The 20240-nt window shown below is 37.0% G+C and overlaps 1 protein-coding gene across 3 annotated transcripts in view; it reads left to right on the forward strand.

Moving 5' to 3' along the window:
- The window catches only part of AZIN1 (antizyme inhibitor 1), a 30890-nt gene that overhangs the window by 3335 nt on the left and 7315 nt on the right, over nucleotides 1–20240 (forward strand). For 2 of the 3 annotated variants that reach the window (XM_055546498.1, XM_055546496.1), the window contains exons 2-6: nucleotides 2054–2191; nucleotides 15449–15646; nucleotides 16963–17136; nucleotides 18296–18468; nucleotides 20055–20189. In XM_055546498.1, the coding sequence (XP_055402473.1) occupies nucleotides 15545–15646; nucleotides 16963–17136; nucleotides 18296–18468; nucleotides 20055–20189 (584 nt within the window). In that variant the 5' untranslated portion in view covers nucleotides 2054–2191; nucleotides 15449–15544. Of the gene's footprint in view, nucleotides 1–2053; nucleotides 2192–9962; nucleotides 10109–15448; nucleotides 15647–16962; nucleotides 17137–18295; nucleotides 18469–20054; nucleotides 20190–20240 lie in introns of all 3 variants that reach the window. The other variant, XM_055546497.1, reaches the window with a different exon arrangement.

Raw genomic sequence — 20240 nt, forward strand, 5'->3', positions numbered from 1 at the left:
ACTGTTTCCCCATCTATTTGCCATGAAGTGACGGGACCGGATGCCTACCACCTAAACTCCAGATTTTCTTCGGATTTCACCAGTTTTTAGTGTCCTTTCTGTGTAGAGATCAATCTCAGGTGCCACATTGCATTTAGTTGTCATGTCTTTGACAGTCTAGAGAAGTACCAGCCAAATATCCAATAAAATGTCCCCCATTTGAATTTGTTTGATAATTTTTCTCATGATTAGTCTGGGGTTTTGGAGTTTTGGAAAGAATACCAAAGTCATTGATAAAGGCAGTGTAAGGTGAGACATACTGATAACTTTGGGGATACTAAGTTTCTGGGTAGTTACTGTCAAAGTGATGGGAGGTTTTTAGTGCTTTTTATTGGTCAGCTGCTGACTCAGTTAACTCTAGTTCTTTCTGTGCTATTTGCCAAGATAGTGTAGCAAGGGACATTCTCTTCAATCAGCTAAGAGATTTGATTGCAGTGTTGTACATGATCCAACTGATATAAACACCACTCTAAATGAGAAAAATTTAGCGTTCCCTGTGTCTTCTCCACGCCCCCGCTCATATTTTTATTTAACCTCCTCTTATGGTTGGTTAATCTTGACTGTACAAATAAACATTCTGTTTATCCTGTAAGTAAATGACCCTGTGCCCCCTTTATTTATATTAAAATGTGCCTTTGGAAATTCAGAGCCTTCATTTCCTACTAGTGTCTTTTCTGTTAGATGGAAATGTTTTAGAGATACTACTGAAGAACATTTATGAATTTCTGAAGTTTAATGTCATTAACATTTCACAGCACTGCTCTTCAGTTGCGCTGAGCAACAAAATAGCTACTGATATATAGGGGGAGGGGATATCTCAGCTAGGATAATTATCCTGTTCCAAAGAATAGTTGAGAATAAACTCTGTCTCCAGTGGTGATGGCTTTTAATTTACTTAAATTACGTTGGTTTGGGGAGAATTGGAACCTTTGTTTTGGAGTATTTAGTTGGAATCTAATGTGATGTTAATAGTCACTGTCACATGTTGATAGGATTCTTTTCTAATTATCCGTAAGTGTCATTGAGTATGTGATCAGGATACCCCTAGTAGATTGGAAGAACATTTTACTTTCCCTAAGGGTGCCTCTATCCTGGTTGAGATATGCTGAAGATGTGTCTAGAGTGCTTCTGGAATCTTGGATTCTTATGATTCCTATGTTTCATCATTTTTCTGGTTTCATTCTTACTCCCTATCTTCTAGAAATACTGTCAGGTTATATTACTTTAAAATAGCAATGACTGAAGTACAAATAGAAGTGTAGGTTTAGTTGTTTAGGTTAGAAGTGATAAGTCTGTTCAGTCAAATCTTAATAGGTAAAAACCATTTCTAAAACTTAATTATCATTTTGTAGAGGGCCAAGCATGTTTACATTCATATGTTGTTCCTAATGATAGTAGAGTGACTTAGATGTACATAGGTTAGGAATGAGAAGGAGGTAAACATCTGTTACTTGTCAGATATGTAAGGCAGGTCTCAAAAGTTATTTCACAGGTATACATAGTATATTAGCTAAGTCACAAAAAATGTTTTTCTTTTTAATATGTAGTAGGATTTTATACTTAAGCAAAGAAAAACTTGGAATTTGTAAAGGAAAGGTTCTGGTTAGTTTCAGATTATTAGATAACACATAAAATCTTGCATACATGTTAGGTTAGTGAGAGCACTTGTACATTTAAAAATTTTAGGCCACTTACAAATTTGGGTTTTGGAGTAAGTAAAAGCAAAACTGAAATTGGGTGAAGCCTGGAAACTGAGTGAGGTAGATAGAGCAACTTGTAAGGTGATCGTGGTCTCAAATTCAGTTTTGTATTCTTGGAGCTTGGAAATGCTTACTGTATAAAAACATGATACTATGATAAACCCTTTGAAAACATCATTTTGTGTAATGTGCTTTAATGAAACACTTCAAACTGAAACTTCTTCCTGAACTTAATCTTTATATCAACTTAACCTTCTTGAAGCACAACCTAGCATTTTCTTAACATATGACTTATATATTTTTATTTTCTTTAGGGCGAACTTTCTGACCAAGTATACAACTACCCAGAGGGCCTAGGAGAAGTGCTGTATAGAGAACAGTTCGACTTCAACGCTGAGCCACCTTGGGAACCTAGCTGATGATAGGGGGGTTCCATCTCCTAACTTGTCCATGTAAGTATTTTCACATCTGTGCAGAGGGTGAGGGAGGGTCTTGTAGAAGTAAAGGAGAGTTGTTGTTCAGTCTTTTCAGAACTCTAAATTGTATTTACCACTTACTCCCTCCTCAACTATTTTTGGGCCATACATTGCAGCTTGCGCCATATCAGTTCCCCTGACAAGGGGTTGAACCCAGGCCACGCCAGTGAGAAAGCCTGGAATCATAACCACTAGGCTACCAAGGAACTTCCCTACTTACCCATAGAATAGGGCTTGTAGTATGTGGTTTCGGCTTAGTTGATTCAGTTGTGCACATTATTACTATATTTAAGTATATACTGCAGGCTAAATTTCAAGTAAATCTTATTAGTCCAGATTTTAATATAAGTTGGAGAGATGTTTTTTTATTTTTTTTAATTAAATGTGGGTGGTAACTTATCACACCATTCAACCATTTAATTTGGTAGATTCAAGTATTTGGGCTTAAGTCAGAAAAGAAAGTTTATTTTTAAATATAGTAAAAGATTCTACTCTCCATTCCACTCACCAGAGCACTGTCCTAAAGCATTGCATTTAAGAGGTGAATCTTAATTCTTGTTTTCTGGTTATGAGCTTCTTGCCAGATACAATGTGATTTCTAGAGTTTATATTCTTTTTCACAAAATGACTGTATACTACTCATCTGGTGGAAAAACTGATTGTTTTCAAAGGTCTTACTGAGAGATGATGATGCATGCTTAGCTCCCAGCATATTGCCTTCCCAAGAGATTTTTAAGAATAGTTTTTGACTTTGCTTACTTGATTTTCTGTGTGTGGATTTAACTTTGAATTAAACCTCTGTGCAGAATGCAGTTTCATAGTAAAGTGTTTGAATGTGTGCTGCTAAATTGGTGTGGGTCATTAATTAAAATTGTTTTATTATTTGTAGATTTTTTTAGCTGTTGAAATTTGGGTTTAGGTGTTGAGATTTGGGTGTTTTTAAATGGGCTAAAGAACCTGGAGGGAGTAACACAAGAAAATTTCAAGAAAGAGATCTAATTGGATAGAGTATGTTGAAGGAAACCTTTTCAACACATTTACTGTTAACCTCAAATTACAATTTTAGATTTTTTTTTTTAAGTCTTATAGAGAAAAATAATTTCTGAAAAGTTCTACTGATTTAAAATCCAGATTGGGGGTTTCCCATACTGGTCTTCTCCTAGCTGTGTGAATTTGAGCAAATTGCTTATTTTTTAAATCACAGCTGAGAAAATCAAACTAGAACAGTTCCTTTAACCCTAAATAGGTTGATTTCTCTTTCTTTGAGTATTTTAATCATGCTTTGTTAATGCAGTCTCGTCTTTGGAACATTAGCATAACCTAGAATAGAACTGCAGACACTGGATTCCACCCAGACCTGAATCAGAAATATGCATTTTAACCAAGTGGCTTGTGTGCATATTAAAAAGTATAGTTGTCACCAATTCAGTGCCAAGCCAGTTAGTTCTTATATTTTATTAGTCATCTATTCTACTTCCAGCATATCTGCTATTTTCTCCTAAGTTGACTTGAAGATTTAAAACTTTTCTGGGTGGGATATACTTGATTCCATAGTCAGAAGTAGATTCTAAAGTGGAAATTTCATAGCAAGTTTCTTGTTTTAAGCAAGACCATATTAAAGGATGACTTCTTTTATTTCAAGTCTCTCTTAATGAAAACTTAACTTTGCATTATATGTCATATTTCTAGTGGTATTTCCTCTTAGACTTGAAAAACCAGTATCAGTGAGCTCATACATTGATAAATGATTCAGCTTAAGGAAAAGTCTGTAGGGTAATTAATATTGTAGAATTCAGAAAGTTATAATTTCCTGCTTTTTTATGTGTGGAGGTGTTGTGGTTATAGGCACAGATAGAAAATGCTAACAGTATTCATTCTGCAGATTCTGGCAGCCAGAGTGACTGGCTTATTCATTCTGCCCAGGTACAGTATATATTAAGTGAAACTTTTAATTCATAGTACTTTGCTACAGCCACAATCTCTTAATCATACAATTCTAAAATCAAAAGATTAAAAAAAAATTTTATAGCTTCCTTGATATGACCTAACCTGATTTGGGAACAAAAAGTTGACCTGAATCTGAGCTGAATTTGAAGCTATTTTTATTTTGACTTATCCCATTTAGTGCTAATATTCCTGAATTTTGCTGCAGAAGTATTCTGATAAGCATGTTGACTTGTAGCCTCATGGAGACTGTTAAATAATATATTAAAAGTATATAGATTAAGTTGCTATTCTAAAATCTGAGAAATTTTGAAGTCAGAAAGCTGTCTCTCCCCAAAGATTTCTTGACTAGAATTAGTAAAGATGGCAAGAGAAATTTTACATTCCAGAAATGTCCTTAGATATCAATAGCAGTTTTGAGGTACTAGACATAGAAATCCTGAGATGTCTCCTGTGGAGCAACAATATTATTTGAAAAATTTTAAGTCATTCAAAAGACTTAACACACTGGCCTTTGTGGAAAACAGTTGGCACATAGCACTGCAAAATGTATAGTTAAATAAGCTGTGTTTGAACTGCATTTTACTCCCAATCGGAGAAGGAAATGGCACCCAACTCCAGTACTCTTGCCTGGAAAATCCCATGGACGGAGGAGCCTGGTAGGCTACAGTCCATGGGGTCTCGAAGAGTCGGACACGACTGAGCAACTTCACTTTCACTTCACTTTCATCCATTGGAGAAGGAAATGGCAACCCACTCCAGTGTTCTTGCCTGGAGAATCCCAGGGACAGAGGAGCCTGGTGGGCTGCCATCTATGGGGTCGCAGAGTCGGACACGACTGAAGCAACTTAGCAGCAGCAGCACATACTCCCAGTATTCCAATAGGATTTCTTTGCAGGTGGTCTAAGCTCTAGGATTGACTTTTAGAGTTAGGTTTTCAAATCAGGTAGTTATCTGAATTTTTAGATAGTAATTAAGTATCTAGAAACTTTATAAATTGCTTACATAGTAAAGTTTTTTCTTTTGAATAGTGTGTGGTGGTATGTGTGAGCACTATAAAGATATCTTAATGCTTAACTAATATCTCTGATTAATGAAGGGCTCAAATTGTAGAAAAACTTTGTGGAGTTCCTTTTAAATTTCTTAGACTCTACGCTGCAGTAGTTTTTCAGTGGGCTAGATTTTTCAAGTTATTTTAATTAGAGCTCTGATTATGATTAATAGATCAGCCCAGTGCAAAAATTCTAAAGACTGTTGCAGAAAACCAAATTCTCCTAACCAGCAGCTTCTATTAGCAGATCTAATGACGAAGTCAGATAAATTATTAGTGTATTCCTTTTAATGTTTTGTTCCTATTGATAAGAATGGAAAAGGGATTTGATTAATTGACTTATCTAGATGGAGCTTTAAAATTTTAAATATTCATGTTCTCTCTCCTGTTTGTTAATATCTGCATGCTTTAAAAGGGGCTGCCTTACCTAAATTGAAATTAATTTAAGTAGGGACATAAAATGCTCTTTATGAATTTACTGTGTGGAGCTATTCCTTTGTGTTTTACTGTTGTCAGTAGGAAGGGCAGGTTTTTGGCTCTTCATGGAGAATAGATAGGGTAATTTAAAGATTCTGTGATGCAGGTCGATTCAGAATCTTTATTAATGATTGTTGATAGTCATCAACAATCACAGTAATGAATAAATCTATCATTGAAACACACTAGTTTAGGGACTAGTTTTTAAAGTAAGTGTATCCCCTTGGCATGCAAAGAGCAGTATTCAGTGGTACCTTATTGCTGTGTAAAGTAGTGCCCCAAAAAAAGCATTCTGTATAAGCCCAGTGGGAATAATAGCCTGTTACTGGATAAAACAGGGTTTGGGGGACATGGTACTCTTTCTTTAGGCAAATTTAGACTTTCCTGGGAGGGCCAAATAGAGTAGCAGGCAGTGTAGACCATTCTTAAAGGGGAATAAAAGGTTCTTGCATTTATTACAGAAGATAGTTGAGCTGAGAAAATTAAAGTCACTACCAATCTGTGTATTCCATTACATTCTCTTTAGTCTTAATTTCAGAGTTTTTGAGTTCGGGGTTCTTTGCCCTGAAAAAAAGCATTTTGAGATAGTTAATTCTTCTGATTAGGAGTAAATCAGATATTGTTACTATAAACTGTGTCTTATAAACTATAAAATCTAGGTAAATTGTAGGCTGCTTTTAGGCTGGCCAATTGTTCAGACCAGCATAAGGAGCTGTTGCAAGTGAAATGCTTTCACCTACTAGAAAACACAGATCCTTTTGTCCTTCACCTCCATTCCAGGGTCATCTGTGCACACTTAATTAAGCAATTTGTCACAAGCTAACTGAAACAGCGTTTTGGCCATCCTTTTTTTCTAATCCAGTGAATAATGTGAAGAACATTGTGACATGAATAGAAAATACTTGTACAGCATGCTGAGTTGCGAAGGATTAGGCTGATGATGTTCAGTCTGCCCAAACCATACCCAGCCACCACAAGGTCTTCAATGCCTGTATCTGAGTGATTTGTAGCAGGACCCAAGACGATAAACTCTTCCGGAATGCTCTGCTCTAAACTTTTCCCACCTTTATTATCTTATGTAAGCATGCATTTCATTTCTCTAGGATTTACTTGGTGTGAAGTTTTGACTTTTTTTCCTTTATTGTCTAGTTTTGTAAACTTGTGAATTGAATTCAGTTGTTCAGATGCTCAATGCATTTGAGTGCTTGGGAACTATATAACTAATGGCTATTGTTTTGGATGGTGACAGATCATCACAGAAAATTCTATTGGACAGCATTACTGAGTAGTAGTAGTTGTATTAATCTTAAAATATCTATTAATAAGAATCATAGGAATTACACACTCTCATCTTTCTCCTTAGATTTGTCTAGTAAAAAGCTGTTCCTCAACTGTAGAGGCTTTTCAGTCTCATATTCTTATTGAAGAATTCTTGCATTGCCTAGCATGTTCTTAAAATCAAGCTCCCTGCTGCCTTCATGTGCTCATCAGACTGAAATTAATATTAGGCTTACATTAAATATATGACTATGGGTTATTTTTTGGCTACACTTTTCTTGCGAGACCTTCGTTCCCTAACCAAGGATCGAACCCATGGCCTCTGCAGTAGAAACAGTCTTAAATACTGCACTGCCAGGAAATTCCCTATCTCTTGTTTTTTATTACAAAGATCCTTCAGTGCCCAGTTTGTAAAGAGCTGCTAAATTAGTATATCTTAGCAAATCATCTGGGTTCATTATGATTGCCATGTGATATTTGACATGACCAAAAGCAGGATGGGATGTCCTAGTATGTTCAACATGGCTACTGATAGCAAACTAAAACTCAAAGTGAGATTTGCTATCCTAAGTTCAGGAAGAGCTCCTATAGGTCAGTAAGAAAAAGCGAAGAAAAGAAAAAGACACCCCCCCACCCTCACCCCACACACAAATAGGAAAATGAACAAAAGGCTTAAAAACAGTTTTTCTCTAACAGACTAGCAGTTTCACTCCCAGGTACATGGCCCTAGACTGCAGCACCTAGACGGATGCTCCCTAAACTCCCAGTCGATAACATAGACTCTTGTTGCAGAATGTCAGGTAGCACACTACTTGGCTGTTAATTTGTGGACCAGCTAGTTTGCAGGTCACATTTTTTTTTTTTAATATTTATTTTGTTGTGCTGAGTCTTAGTTGTGCCAGTTGCAGCATGTGTCTAGTTCCCTGACCAAGGATTGAACTTGGATGCTCTGCATTGGGAGCACAGACTCTTAACCGCTGGATCACCAGAGAAGTCCTATGGACCGTAATTTGAGTAATGCTCCTCTTGGGTACATAAATAATAGCAAGAGATTGTATGGTGTTTAGGGCTTCCCTGGTAAAGCGTCTGCCTACAATGTGGGACACCTGGCTTTAATCCCTGGGACGGGAAGATCTCCTGGAGAAGGAAATGGCAGCCCACTCCAGTATTCTTGCCTGGAAAATCCCGTGGACGGAGGGGCCTGGTAGGCTACAGTCCGTGGAGTCGCAGAGAGTCAGACCCAACTGAGCTACTTTACATATGGTGTTTATAAACAATATAACCCATAGGTCCTGTTGTACATCTATAAAGAATAGTGCACAGCAGTGAAAATTAACAGACTCCAGTCCTGTCTGTCTGTGTGAAGGAATTGAAACTTCAAGTTGAGCAAAAGAAGTTATAGTAGGAAAACAGCAGTGATTCCATTCATGGTTCAAAACCAATAAAGCCAATGTTTTATGGGCATATAGGGGAATAAAAAGATTAAATAACGGGAATGATGATTAGAAAAGTCTGAACATGTTTATTCTATAGGGGATGAGGGGATGCAACCACAACTACCCAGTAATGATGTACAGGGGCTTCTAAGGTATTCAGTCCTCTTTACCTGGTGTGTAGTGCAGTAATTGTAATGTACATGTGCTTTGTACAATAAAAATAAGTTTTCCTCTTGGTGAGGTGGCAGTGAGATCTGCCCTTGGGTATTCAAAACAGTAGTTCAGTGCATTTGTTTAAAGGGAATTTCCCCGTGCTGCAGCAGGAAAACTAGAAAGCTTGGAATTAAAATGATTATGTATTTGGTGCTGTTCATGTTGCATTACAATAGTTATCTGCAGTGTTACTACATTTTAATTACCATAAGGATTTACATAGTTTACTTCCATGCAGGTACACACTTGCTCTAGAAAAAAATTTAGTCTTCACATCAGATAGTGAAGACACTTTTTTTTATTAAGGGAGCCTAATCTTGTCAATCACTTGCAATAGTATATTGCTGTGAAATTCTTTTCTCATTAAGATGTATTATAGAATTTAATGGGAAGCATTTTGCATTGAGCAGCCTTTACCTGAGCATTTCAAACTTAGCCTGTTGGGCTAATTTCCTTTAGGATTTGTGTGTCACCTCCCCCTTTATCTATCTCCTGTTCATTCGTGTTCTTGTCTTGTGGGTTTTTTTGTTGTTTTCTTTTTAAAGTAATTCTTCAGCAGTCACCTTAGTGTTCTTACTTACTCTAAAGTTTTTTTCAACCTTATCACCTGAAAAAGAAACTAAAGGGTATTTATTGTCATTATTGGCTTTCCTCTTTAACTGTCAATGAAAGCAACCGCTGTCTTGATATCCTAAGTACTCAAAATAGGCTGTTACTATCCATCACTTTTTTTTTAAATCCATCACTTATTTTTGATCCAGCATGGAAAATTTTTATATGGGCTTATGATCACACAGATTTATTGGCACTTCTCACCTACCAGTTCTGGTGTGTGGCTTCCTGGAGGCCTGCTCCAGATCTCATGTTTTTAGTGCCAATGTCATCCTTCTGCTCTTGTGACCAGTTATTTCTAAAGGTATGCTGTGTGATAAGTAACATTTTTTTGTGGGATGTAGAAGGCAAAGGTGATTTTTGACAGCTTTTTTTTTTTTTTGCAAGAGCGATCTTAGTTTCCTGACTAGGGTTGGAACCTACACTCCCTGCAGTGAAAGTGTGGAGTCTCAACCAGTGGACCACCAGGGAAGTCCTGCATTGTGTCTAGTATTAAAGCTGTGAGCTGAGTGCTAAGTCATTAAATGCCTATGCAAAAATAATTAAAAAGATAGAAATAGCCTTAGGCTTCTCCAGGGTGATAGTAGTAGTGTAAATTTCAAAATATCTTACATTCTCATTTTTAATAAGTAAAACTCCTTTTAGAAAACTGGTGATGTGTTAAGGTTGGGTTTCCTGCTTAGATGTCTCTGAAACAGTACTCTCAACTTTTCAGCTCTCCCTGTTCTACTTCCAGGGAGGTCTTCACTTCAGAAATCCGAGACTCATATTCATCCAGCTTGGTGTCAAGTGGGCTGTTGCTGCCAGAATTATCTTGTGATTATTTGAGAGATGTATCAGTTTCTTCTGAAGTACAATCAACTGTAGAAGCCTTTGTAGCAGGTGTGTAACAAAGCAGGTGCCCAGCTGCTGCAGCCACTCCTGTTGGAGTTTCCCTCTCCATGACATGAGGACTCATGAAGGCTCTAGGGAGCAGTGTGGTTCTTGGGAGCCTTTTCGTTCCTTGGCAGCTCTTCCTAAAAAATGTGTTACCAAAAAACACCAATATGAAGGTGTAAATAAGGACTGTTAAACACTTTTTTCTTCCCAGCTATGATGTCCAAGAGGAAATTACTTATTATAAATGTAGTATTGTGATTGCAGCAATTGTATTGGTGTAAAATAAGCTGAGCTTTCTTTAACCATATATTAAGATGTTTGTTTGTGAAAATAGCCTAAAGGCTGTTGTGAGTAGAGAGCACGTTCTCGAATCTGTTGATAATAATAAATTTGGGAGCGTCTATTAAAAATGGATTTGCTCTTAAGTTACAAAGCATTTTAAGGAGAACCTAAGATTTAAATGGAGTAGATTTCCTTAAGTTTAATGTGAAAATAAATCAATGTCCAGCAATACTAGGCTGTAGTATATTGTGGTCCATAACATGCTAAAATGAGTAAATCAGTCCTATTTCTGATTTATAGAGCATTTTAAAAAATGGCACAGTGGGTTGCATTGGATCAAGGTGAAGGAGTTTAGTATCACTTGGGTTTGAGTCTGCTGCTTTTTTTTTTTTGGACCTTGCACCTGGCTTGCAGGACCAAACCGAGGCCCCCTGCAGTGGAAGCACAGAGTCCTAACCACTGGGTCGCCAGGAAAGTCCTTAAGTCTGCACTCTTAACAGAGAGATTCCTGTAAATTCCCTGTTTTGTAGATTAACTTGGCCGATCTGGCATAGAATAAACTCTGCTCACCCCTAGCACATACACACTTATTTTCATTCTAACTCCCTAGAACATGTTGTGTCAGATTTTTGGTTTAATGTTATCACCAAGTAACTATATGCCTCTTGAAAATATTTCAGTCAAATATTTCTTTACTTCAGTGTCTTATAAAGCAGAAATGTAGCACATAAGCCTTTTTGCAGCAGTGAACTTTAAACTATTTTTGCTTACATGTGAAGAAAACTGCAAGCGTAGACTTCTGAGGGTACAATTATGAACTGCTTTTTAGGACTGCTTCAGTGAGATTGGGCGTAGGAAAGACTCAAGCAAGATCAGCCTACGCTTATCCACCTACTTAAGCCTTTTCAGTTGTTGGAAGTACTGGGCTTCCAAGTGAATGTTTCTTTTGAGCACAGGGTTTGTTGGCTTAAAATTTGTTAGAAACTAGCTTTCCTGAAGGTTTTGTGTTTGGTGGATTCTTTTGAGGAAACAGTTTTTTCCGGACATAGCTTTTAGTTTTTAACTGACTTTTGCTTTTACATGTGGGTCACTTGTATATATCAGGGTTTTGGCTCCTTTTAAGATGTGAAAGATGGACCTTTTTTTCCAACACACTGTAGGGCATTCCTTGCTGTTGCCACCACAAACTTTAAGTTTCAAAACCCCCATCCTTAAAATCAGTTGTCCTTGGTCCATCTGTTTGTCAGCACCTGCCATGCGCCAGGAATCTCAAGACCTTCCTAGGGAGCATCTGAGAGGATGAACCAAGATGGAGCTCCACATGTACCATCTTTTAAGGATAGATGTTATTAGATTGGTTTTAATCAACTGTTATTGCAGTGCTCAGTATAATTAAGGAAGTAAAAAATACTATGTTGACACCTGTTTTAGTGGTCTCAAGTGTGTTAGTCCCCAAATCCTTTTTGTCAGTCCTGCCAATGTAGCAAATTGTATTTTTTTGTCACAGTCCTTTTGTGAGTCAGATTGGGATTGGTAAACTAACCCTATGGTTACTTCAGAAGTGAGAGTTCTATTTCAGTGATGGGAATACAGCCACTCTACATGCACTCTTAAGTCTTTCCTTTAGAGCAGGGAGTACTTTAACATATTTTTATTTGTATTAATAGTACATTTATTTGTCAGCTGTTTTAGTTTGACCTTTACTATTAATATTTGAAATTATTGCACTTCTACAAGAGTCTGTAATGATAGCAAATGTTTGCCTGAGGTGGACAAAAGGACATGAAGAAATTTATCTTTATGATAGTGGTGATTATACTGGTATATACATTCGTCAGAATGAGGGTGTACATTATTGCATGTAAACTATTGATAAGATTAAAAAAAGGAAAAAGTTTAGGGTTTACCTGAGAATTTAGGCAAGTGATATAGAAGGAACAAGGTTGTTACGTAGAAACTAGTCTTAAGAAAGGTGTGAAGACTGTAAGAAGGCATGATAGGCTGTTTTGGTACCATATATGAATATAGTGTAGAGTTTATTAACAACTGTGGGAGTTCATATGTCTGATAAATGGTTAATTGATTTGGGGATGTCATTGTCTCTATCAAAGAGCCTGAGAGTTGTGTTGGATTTATTACACTTGGCAAAGGTTGCATTTTTTATAGATTAAAGGTTTGTGGCAACCTTGTTTTTGGCAATCTGTTGGTGCCATTTTTCCAAGAGCATTATTTTTTAGTTAAGGTATGTAGATTGGGGTTTTGGTGGGGTTTGTTGTTGGTTTTTTTTTTTTTTTTTGCACACTTGATAGACTATAGTATAAACGGAACTTCTATATGAATGGGGAAACCAAAACATTTATGTGACTCGCTTTAATGATATACTCACTTTATTATAATGGTCTGGAGCCAGACCTGCAGTTTCTCCAAGATATGCCTGTAATTTTGTCATCAGCATCTCCCAAGCTAGCCTGATTTTTCTATGCCTCCATAAAATGGAATAATACTGTCATAGTGGTTTTTGAGGGTTAAGAGAATATTGTACAAAGTTTTTGGCACGCTGCTATAAAAAATGTTTGCTTTTAGATTAAGCTAGTTTAGCAGGCAGTGAGATTTGACTGAATCTGTAGATTATATAGTTCGAAAATAGTTTGAAAAAGCCCTTAGGAGAACCCTAGGTTGGGAAGATCCCCTGGAGAAGGGAATGGCTACCCACTCCAGTATCCTGGCCTGAAAATCCCATGGACTGTATAGTCAGTCAGTCCCTGGGGTCACAAAGAGTTGGACACTACTAAGCAACTTTCACTCACATAACCATAACCTTCCTTAATCTACAAAAATATGTGAAGAATGTGGGCATTCAGCAGATAAGACTGGGATGAATGGACCTGATGTTTTTGTGACTACTTAGGATCATAATGTCAGAGGAAAATTAGCCTTCCTGTAAACCCTGTTCAGTTGTTCAGTTGTGTCCGACTCTTTGTGACCCCATGGACTGCAGCACACTAGGCCTCCCTGTCCATCACCAACTCCCTGAGTTTACTCAGACTCATGTCCATTGAGTCGGTGATGCCATCCAACCATCTCTAGCTGAAGGAAATTGAGGTGGTTCTTGTCCTGACTTTAAAAACTAGAACTTTACATGTGGTAGCAGTTGCCTATGATGGTCCATAATTGATAAGGTTCCCAGGTAAATACTACATAGAGAGTAGAAACTCCTTAGGAATCTGATGAGCTGAAACACTAGGCTAAAGATCTTGATTAAGTATTTTTCATTATTAATAGGATAAGTGATCTTTTTTAATGTGTAACCTTTATCATTCTGTTTGCATTAATGCAGTTGAATATCCCCCTAAAATTGATGTTCTGATTGGTCTTACATTGCTTAAAATAAACATATATCCTCAAGCCTAAATGTCTACTTTATGGGCACAGTTTTAAATCATTTCTGGGCACAGTATAATAATTTTAAGATTTTCTCAGTAAACTGAATATAGTTGACTCCTTGGAAATACAGCTGTTGCTGTTTTTAAAATATTGTGTGTATTTCATGAAAATGACTAATGCTGTGGCTTATTGACGAATTGTTTTGGTGCAACCAAAAAGCTGATAACTTTTGAGAACCATTGAAATGAAGTGTATTTTTAGGACAGGGGCCTCCACTTGAGGTGAACTCTGGCATAGAGCATGGGGAGGGGGAGAGAAAGGGGGTAATCAAAGAGGCAGGAAAAGCTGTGTATGTTGCCAGGATCTGGTCTAAGTCCATTAAAATTAATGTGGCACCCAGAAATCAGTCCCAGACAAGGAGCGACGACAGCATCTGTCTCGAGAACTTGTTAGGTTTATAGACTTCATGTTAAAAGAAATCTTTGCCTAAAGTAACCTTGTGTGTGTGTGTGTGTCAGTCACTCAGTTGTGTCTGACTCTCTGCGACCCCATGAACTGCAGCCTGCCAGGCTCCTCTATCCATGGAATTCTCCAGGCAAGAGTTATGGAGTGGATGCCATTTCCTTCTCCGGGGGGATAAGGACCAGTAAGTTCAGCAAAGAAGATAGACTTAGGTATGGGCTGCTCCAGAGGACAGTGGGTGATTTGGAGAAAGAGGGAAACTTTATTTGATTGGGGAAGAGTTGGATTCAGTATGATGCCTTTTTAAAAATCAGAGTTCTTAGTAAATAAATGTTCATGATGTATATATAGGTCCCTAACTTATACCTAGTTTCAAATTGCAGTGACGTTCTTGGATTTCTGGCAGTTAGCTCTTTCAAGTCAGCACTTAAACAAGTGATTGTAATTTTTTTTTTTTTTAACAACAGTTTTTTGAAGTAGTTGACCTTGGATTGCACAGCTATTAAATGACAAAGCCAGGACTAGGTTTTCTGACTTATGTTCCAGAAACATTTTCACCAAATAAGCTTACCTCAAAGAGACTTAATTGTTAACTTGATTGAACTAGTTCTGTTGTAGCTTGTGGTGTGGGATCCAGATCAGAGCTACAGATGTCCTCCTGAAGTCAGCCTCCACTTTTACCCATTCCTGTTGCTTACACATCACCTACTCTAGAATTTTACTTAGAAGATGTTTATCTGCAGTTACCTGGTATCACACTGGTTACGTGAGTGGCAGTGTATTGAAGTTCAGACTATTTTGATTGCTTAGCTGCAGATATTTATTTCGCTAGCTTTCTTTACTTAAAATGAGTAAAGTTGTTTGTGTTATATGGGAGAACCACAAAACAAGATGAATAAAAAAGACTGGCTCTGCAACTCTATGTAAATAAGGTGATGATGTTGATTTGTAACATTCTGCATATAAACTTCAGCTACCTTCTCAAGAAACTGTCATATTAAGCTTGTCTTTTTATGTATAAATTCACATTTGCTTTAAAATGGGCATTTTAAAGGAAAGGATTTTGGTGATCTAGTGTTTCTGAAAATGGTAAGTGATTACGCAGATTCTTCACTAAATTAGGTTCCTCTTATAAGCACACTCCAACTGACAGCTCATATATTAGGTTTAACTAATGAAATAATACAGACTTTGAAATAACTTCTATTTTGACAGTTTGTTGCATATTCTAAGGACCCAGACGTAAGGCTTGGTGGCCCGTCTCTTGTTTTTCCTGGTTTATGACTTTCGGCTTTGTGGAATACGGCTGAGATGAAAGGATTTATTGACGATGCAAACTACTCCGTTGGCCTGTTGGATGAAGGAACAAACCTTGGAAATGTTATTGATAACTATGTTTATGAACATACCGTGGTAAGTGTGTCATATTGGATTTCTTAAAATACAGTGTTTATAATAATTTCTGAAATATGAAGCATCATTACTGCTACTTAAGATCATTTTTGTTTTGTACTTACTGATACAGTAATTTTTGTCTATTGCTTTACGGAAAGAATTTGTTTTTGTTGGAGCTAATTTCCTATATTCCCAAAATTTGAAGAAGTTTTCAGGTTAGTGATGTTCAGTAATAGGATACCCAAAAAGCTTTCTCTTGACCTCTACAGATATGTTTAAGTCTTCTCTCACACCAGCAAAATCCTGCTGCTCTCTTCTGTCATCAGAATTCTTTTTTGGGGGGTGAGGAAGAATGACACTTGTCCTAACATTCAGTCTCTTCTATAGCCTCTCATGTCACTAGTCTTAGTCAATTGTACATTTCCTGGGTCAGAACATTAGGGTGGCAGCCTGTCTTTGGTCAGTATATTCTAATAATGTGGATTATAGAAAACAGTAATATTTTCATGACATTTCAGATAATATCTGAATGTTGTATGTTTTAAATAAAGATTATTTTGTCTGTCATCTAACATTTATTTATTTAATAAATAGTAATTTATTCTCTGGATGGTATGTGTAGTCATCTCTCTACCCCCAGGGTAGCTCCAGCTTCAGAATCAATCATGATTTTTTCCCAGATCGTAATTAAAATCAGTTTACTTTTTCTTTCTTTCTTTCTACGGCTTGTGGGATCTGAGTTCCCTGACCCAGGGATTGGACCCCAGGCCATGGCAGTGAAAACTGGGTCCTAAACACTGGACTTGGATTTATCTGGCATTTAGTGTACTTCTGTATTTTTAAATTTAGTTTTGTCACCTCTACAAATACTACCAACTTACCTCCTTAAAAATGGATTTCTTTTGTTCCCTTTTACTGTCTTTAACTGCAGTTCACGTTGGGGATACGGCTTTTTGTTTAGCATTCCTCATTCTACTCACCTTTTTAGGGAATTAGATCCTGTACTGTTAAAGTAGGTTTAAACAATTAAGGAATGCATGGAATGATATAAGTAATCTCCTTCCCTTCCACTCACCAGAAGTAAAATTGGAACAGTTCGGAAGTAGAAAGTCACTCTCATTGACGCTGTTTTTTTTTATTTTTTTAATCTAAAAATATTTTCTATGTCAGCATAGCACAGCAAACAGTCAAGTTTAAAAAGAAACAAGCCTTAAATGTGGTGGTATGTAAATATTTATCTTGGCTCATTTGTGGAGGAAAAGGGGAGTTCTTTCCTACTTAACAATACTCTGTTTTCAGTGGTTCTTATGTTTCTTTTCTCATAACTATAATAGACAGGGAAAAATGCATTTTTTGTGGGAGATCTTGGAAAGATTGTGAAGAAGCACAGCCAATGGCAGAACATAGTGGCTCAGATAAAGCCGTTCTATACGGTGAAGTGCAACTCCACTCCAGCTGTGCTTGAGATTTTGGCAGCTCTTGGAACTGGATTTGCTTGTTCTAGTAAAGTAAGTCATTTTCCTTACTTTGTTATTGAACTGCAGCATTTTAAAATTGACAGTGTTTGATGGGGCTTCCCTGTTGGCTCAGTGGCAGAGAAATCCACCTGCCAATGCGGGAGACTCGGGTTCAATCCCTAGGTTGGAAAGATACCCTGGAGAAGGAAATGGCAACCTGTTCTAGTATTCTTATCTGGGAAGTTCCGTGGACAGAGGAGCCTGTTGCAGAGTCAGACATGACTTAGCAACTAAAAACAACATTTGGTCACCAGTAGCAGTAGGAGAATTGGAGGAGGAAGTGGCAACCCTCTCCAGTGTTCTTGCCTGGAGAATCCCAGGCACGGGGGAGCCTGGTGGGCTGCCGTCTATGGGGTCGCACAGAATCGGACATGACTGAAGCGACTTAGCAGCAGCAGCAGCAGCAGCAGCAGTAGGAGAACAATTGCAAGGAAGTTTGACTTGTGGATACATTTTTTAACTCGTTTAAATTTGCCATTTAATACTGGAAATTTACAAAGTTTCAAGTATACCAATGAAAGGAACATTACGGTGAGATGAGACTTTATAAGCTTTATCTTTAATCAGAAACTTTTATTTGTTCCTCATTCTTAGCCTAGAGCTAGTTTGATCAAGTTACTTCTGATGACAGCAAGATAATATCCTAAACTGGGAGATTTCTCTGATGGTAGTGACAGGCATACCTCAGAGATGCTGTGGATTGAGTTCCAGACAACTGCAGTAGAGCGAGTCCTATGAACTTTTTTTATTTCCCAATTCGTATAAAAGTTATGTTTGTACTATGTTGTGGCCTATTTAAGTATACAGTAGCGTTATGTCTAAAATATAATGTACATACCTCAAAAAAGAATGCTGTTGAGAAAAATGGTGCCTGCAGACTTACTCAACACAGGGTTGCCACAAATCTTCAGTTTTAAAAATGGAATTCTCTGCAGAGCACAATAAAATGAGATATGCCTGTATACCTTTTAAAAGGTTTTTAACAGAGCATAATATAGCAAGCATTACCAGAATATGAACTGTGATATATGTAATCCTAATTTAATCTTACATAATTTGAATTTAACCAGAAAATAAAGGTATATGGCAGTGATTGAAAAGTAATAGAAAGCTTACCTTTTAGATGACACTGTTTAAAATCTGTTTTTAGACTGAAATGGCTTTAGTGCAAGAATTGGGTGTATCTCCAGAAAACATCATTTACATAAGTCCTTGCAAGCAAGTGTCTCAGATAAAGTATGCAGCAAAAGTTGGAGTTAATATCATGACATGTGACAATGAAGTTGAATTGAAGAAAATTGCACGTAACCACCCAAATGCCAAGTAAGTGTAAAAATTAGGTACAAGGGCATATTTTTTTACCTAGGATTTGGGGTTGTCTTTAGTCTGGGAAAGGAAGGGGGGCATTTATATAGAGCAATGGTTATATGTTGTAATTATTGCAACTTACTACACGGAAAATACTACTAGCATTTTTATTGGCTACTTCTGATCCTTCATGGGCAACTAGGATGAGATAAGGATATTTTGGGATATTGTGTATAATCTTTAATTCAAGGAAGAAAATCTGGTTGGTAGAATGATCAAATTAAAGCTATGGCTATATTTTCACAATTACATTAACCATTCTAGTTATTTGTCATATTAGGAACAGAATACGTTCTGCTCAGCCTTTTTCCTTTTAACTGAGGGTTTAATCTGCCCTTAGCCTCGGTTTCTTAGATGGTTGTCCTTTGTGTCAGTGTCTTAGGAACCTAGTCCTTAAGTCCCTTCTCATCAAACAGGAAGTTTAACGTTTTTACTTGTACCCTACATGGGTCCCAAGATTTATTTTGCAACTAAAAACTTGATTGTTTAAAAACAAAACTCTGGGACTTCCCTGGTGATCCAGTGGTTAAGACTGAGCTCCCAAGGCAGGGGGCATGGGTTTGATCCCTGGTTGGGGAGTATCCCACGTACACAGTGGGGTATATCCCACACAGTGCAGCCAAAAAATACATAAATAAAATGTAAGTTCGCCATGCTTTAAACAAAAACAAATTTTAAGGCAAAATAAATATTACCATGAACTGGTATATCAAGAGGATTTTATATAGCCTATGCTAAAAGTATACTAGTACACAGTTTGCTTTTTAATAAGTTACTGTGTGTTATATGTTACCAAAAATGTGTATCATGTCCATATTTTCCTTATATTGATAATTTTCTTACTGACTTTAATGGTATTCTTTGAAAGGTATTCTATAGGTAGAATAATTTTGCTTTTACAAATAACAGTTTTGTATAATTGTTTTTTTAAGTGATTTGTGGTTACTCAGAGATTGCCTGACAGTCTTGATCACTTTGTCATGGTTTGGAAGGAAATACCAAATATATTTGAATCAGTAGTCTAAAAGGCTGCTGTTAAGATACGTTAAAAAATTTTTTTTTTCTTGTTAGATCTATGTGATTAATTGGAGGAATGGTTCCGAATAAGTGGTAGAAAGTTAGCTAGCTAGAACTTGTTTAGGAAATTTGAAGCGTTTAAAGCCCTGATCGCTTTTACTGAAAGACAGTAATGGCATTGCTATTCAATTTAGTCTTTCTAGGTGGATTTATGGACTGATGGACTTCATTTGAAAGTAATGTCGTCTTTCATTACAGAGCCCAACCGACTCTTGCTGCTACAACAGAGTCTTAACTTCCTGCATTTTCCAAATTCCCATCCTTGTAAGCGTCATGCTTTAGTCCCTAATTGCTAGTTTTTTCTCTATACAGGATTGTTTCTCATTAGGTTCACTTGATTCATCCGACGCTGGATTATGGAGCACTGACAACATTATCAACACACTTCCTACAATCTTCAGGCTTCACATGTGCTGATGATGATGTAAACCAACTCTGCCCCAATCATCTTCCCCTTCTCTTAGGGTCTTACTACATATTGCAACAGAAGATAGTATTGGAGGTGGAGAGGGTAACATGAAGTTTGGCACTACCCTGAAGAACTGTAGGCATCTTTTGGAATGTGCTAAGGAACTTGATGTCCAAATTATTGGAGTTAAGTGAGTAGTTGTTTTAAACTTCATTTTGTTGTGATAATCTTAGTCTTTCTT

This window comes from Bubalus kerabau, chromosome 14 (assembly GCF_029407905.1).
Source record: "Bubalus kerabau isolate K-KA32 ecotype Philippines breed swamp buffalo chromosome 14, PCC_UOA_SB_1v2, whole genome shotgun sequence".
Classification (NCBI taxonomy): Eukaryota; Metazoa; Chordata; class Mammalia; order Artiodactyla; family Bovidae; genus Bubalus; species Bubalus kerabau.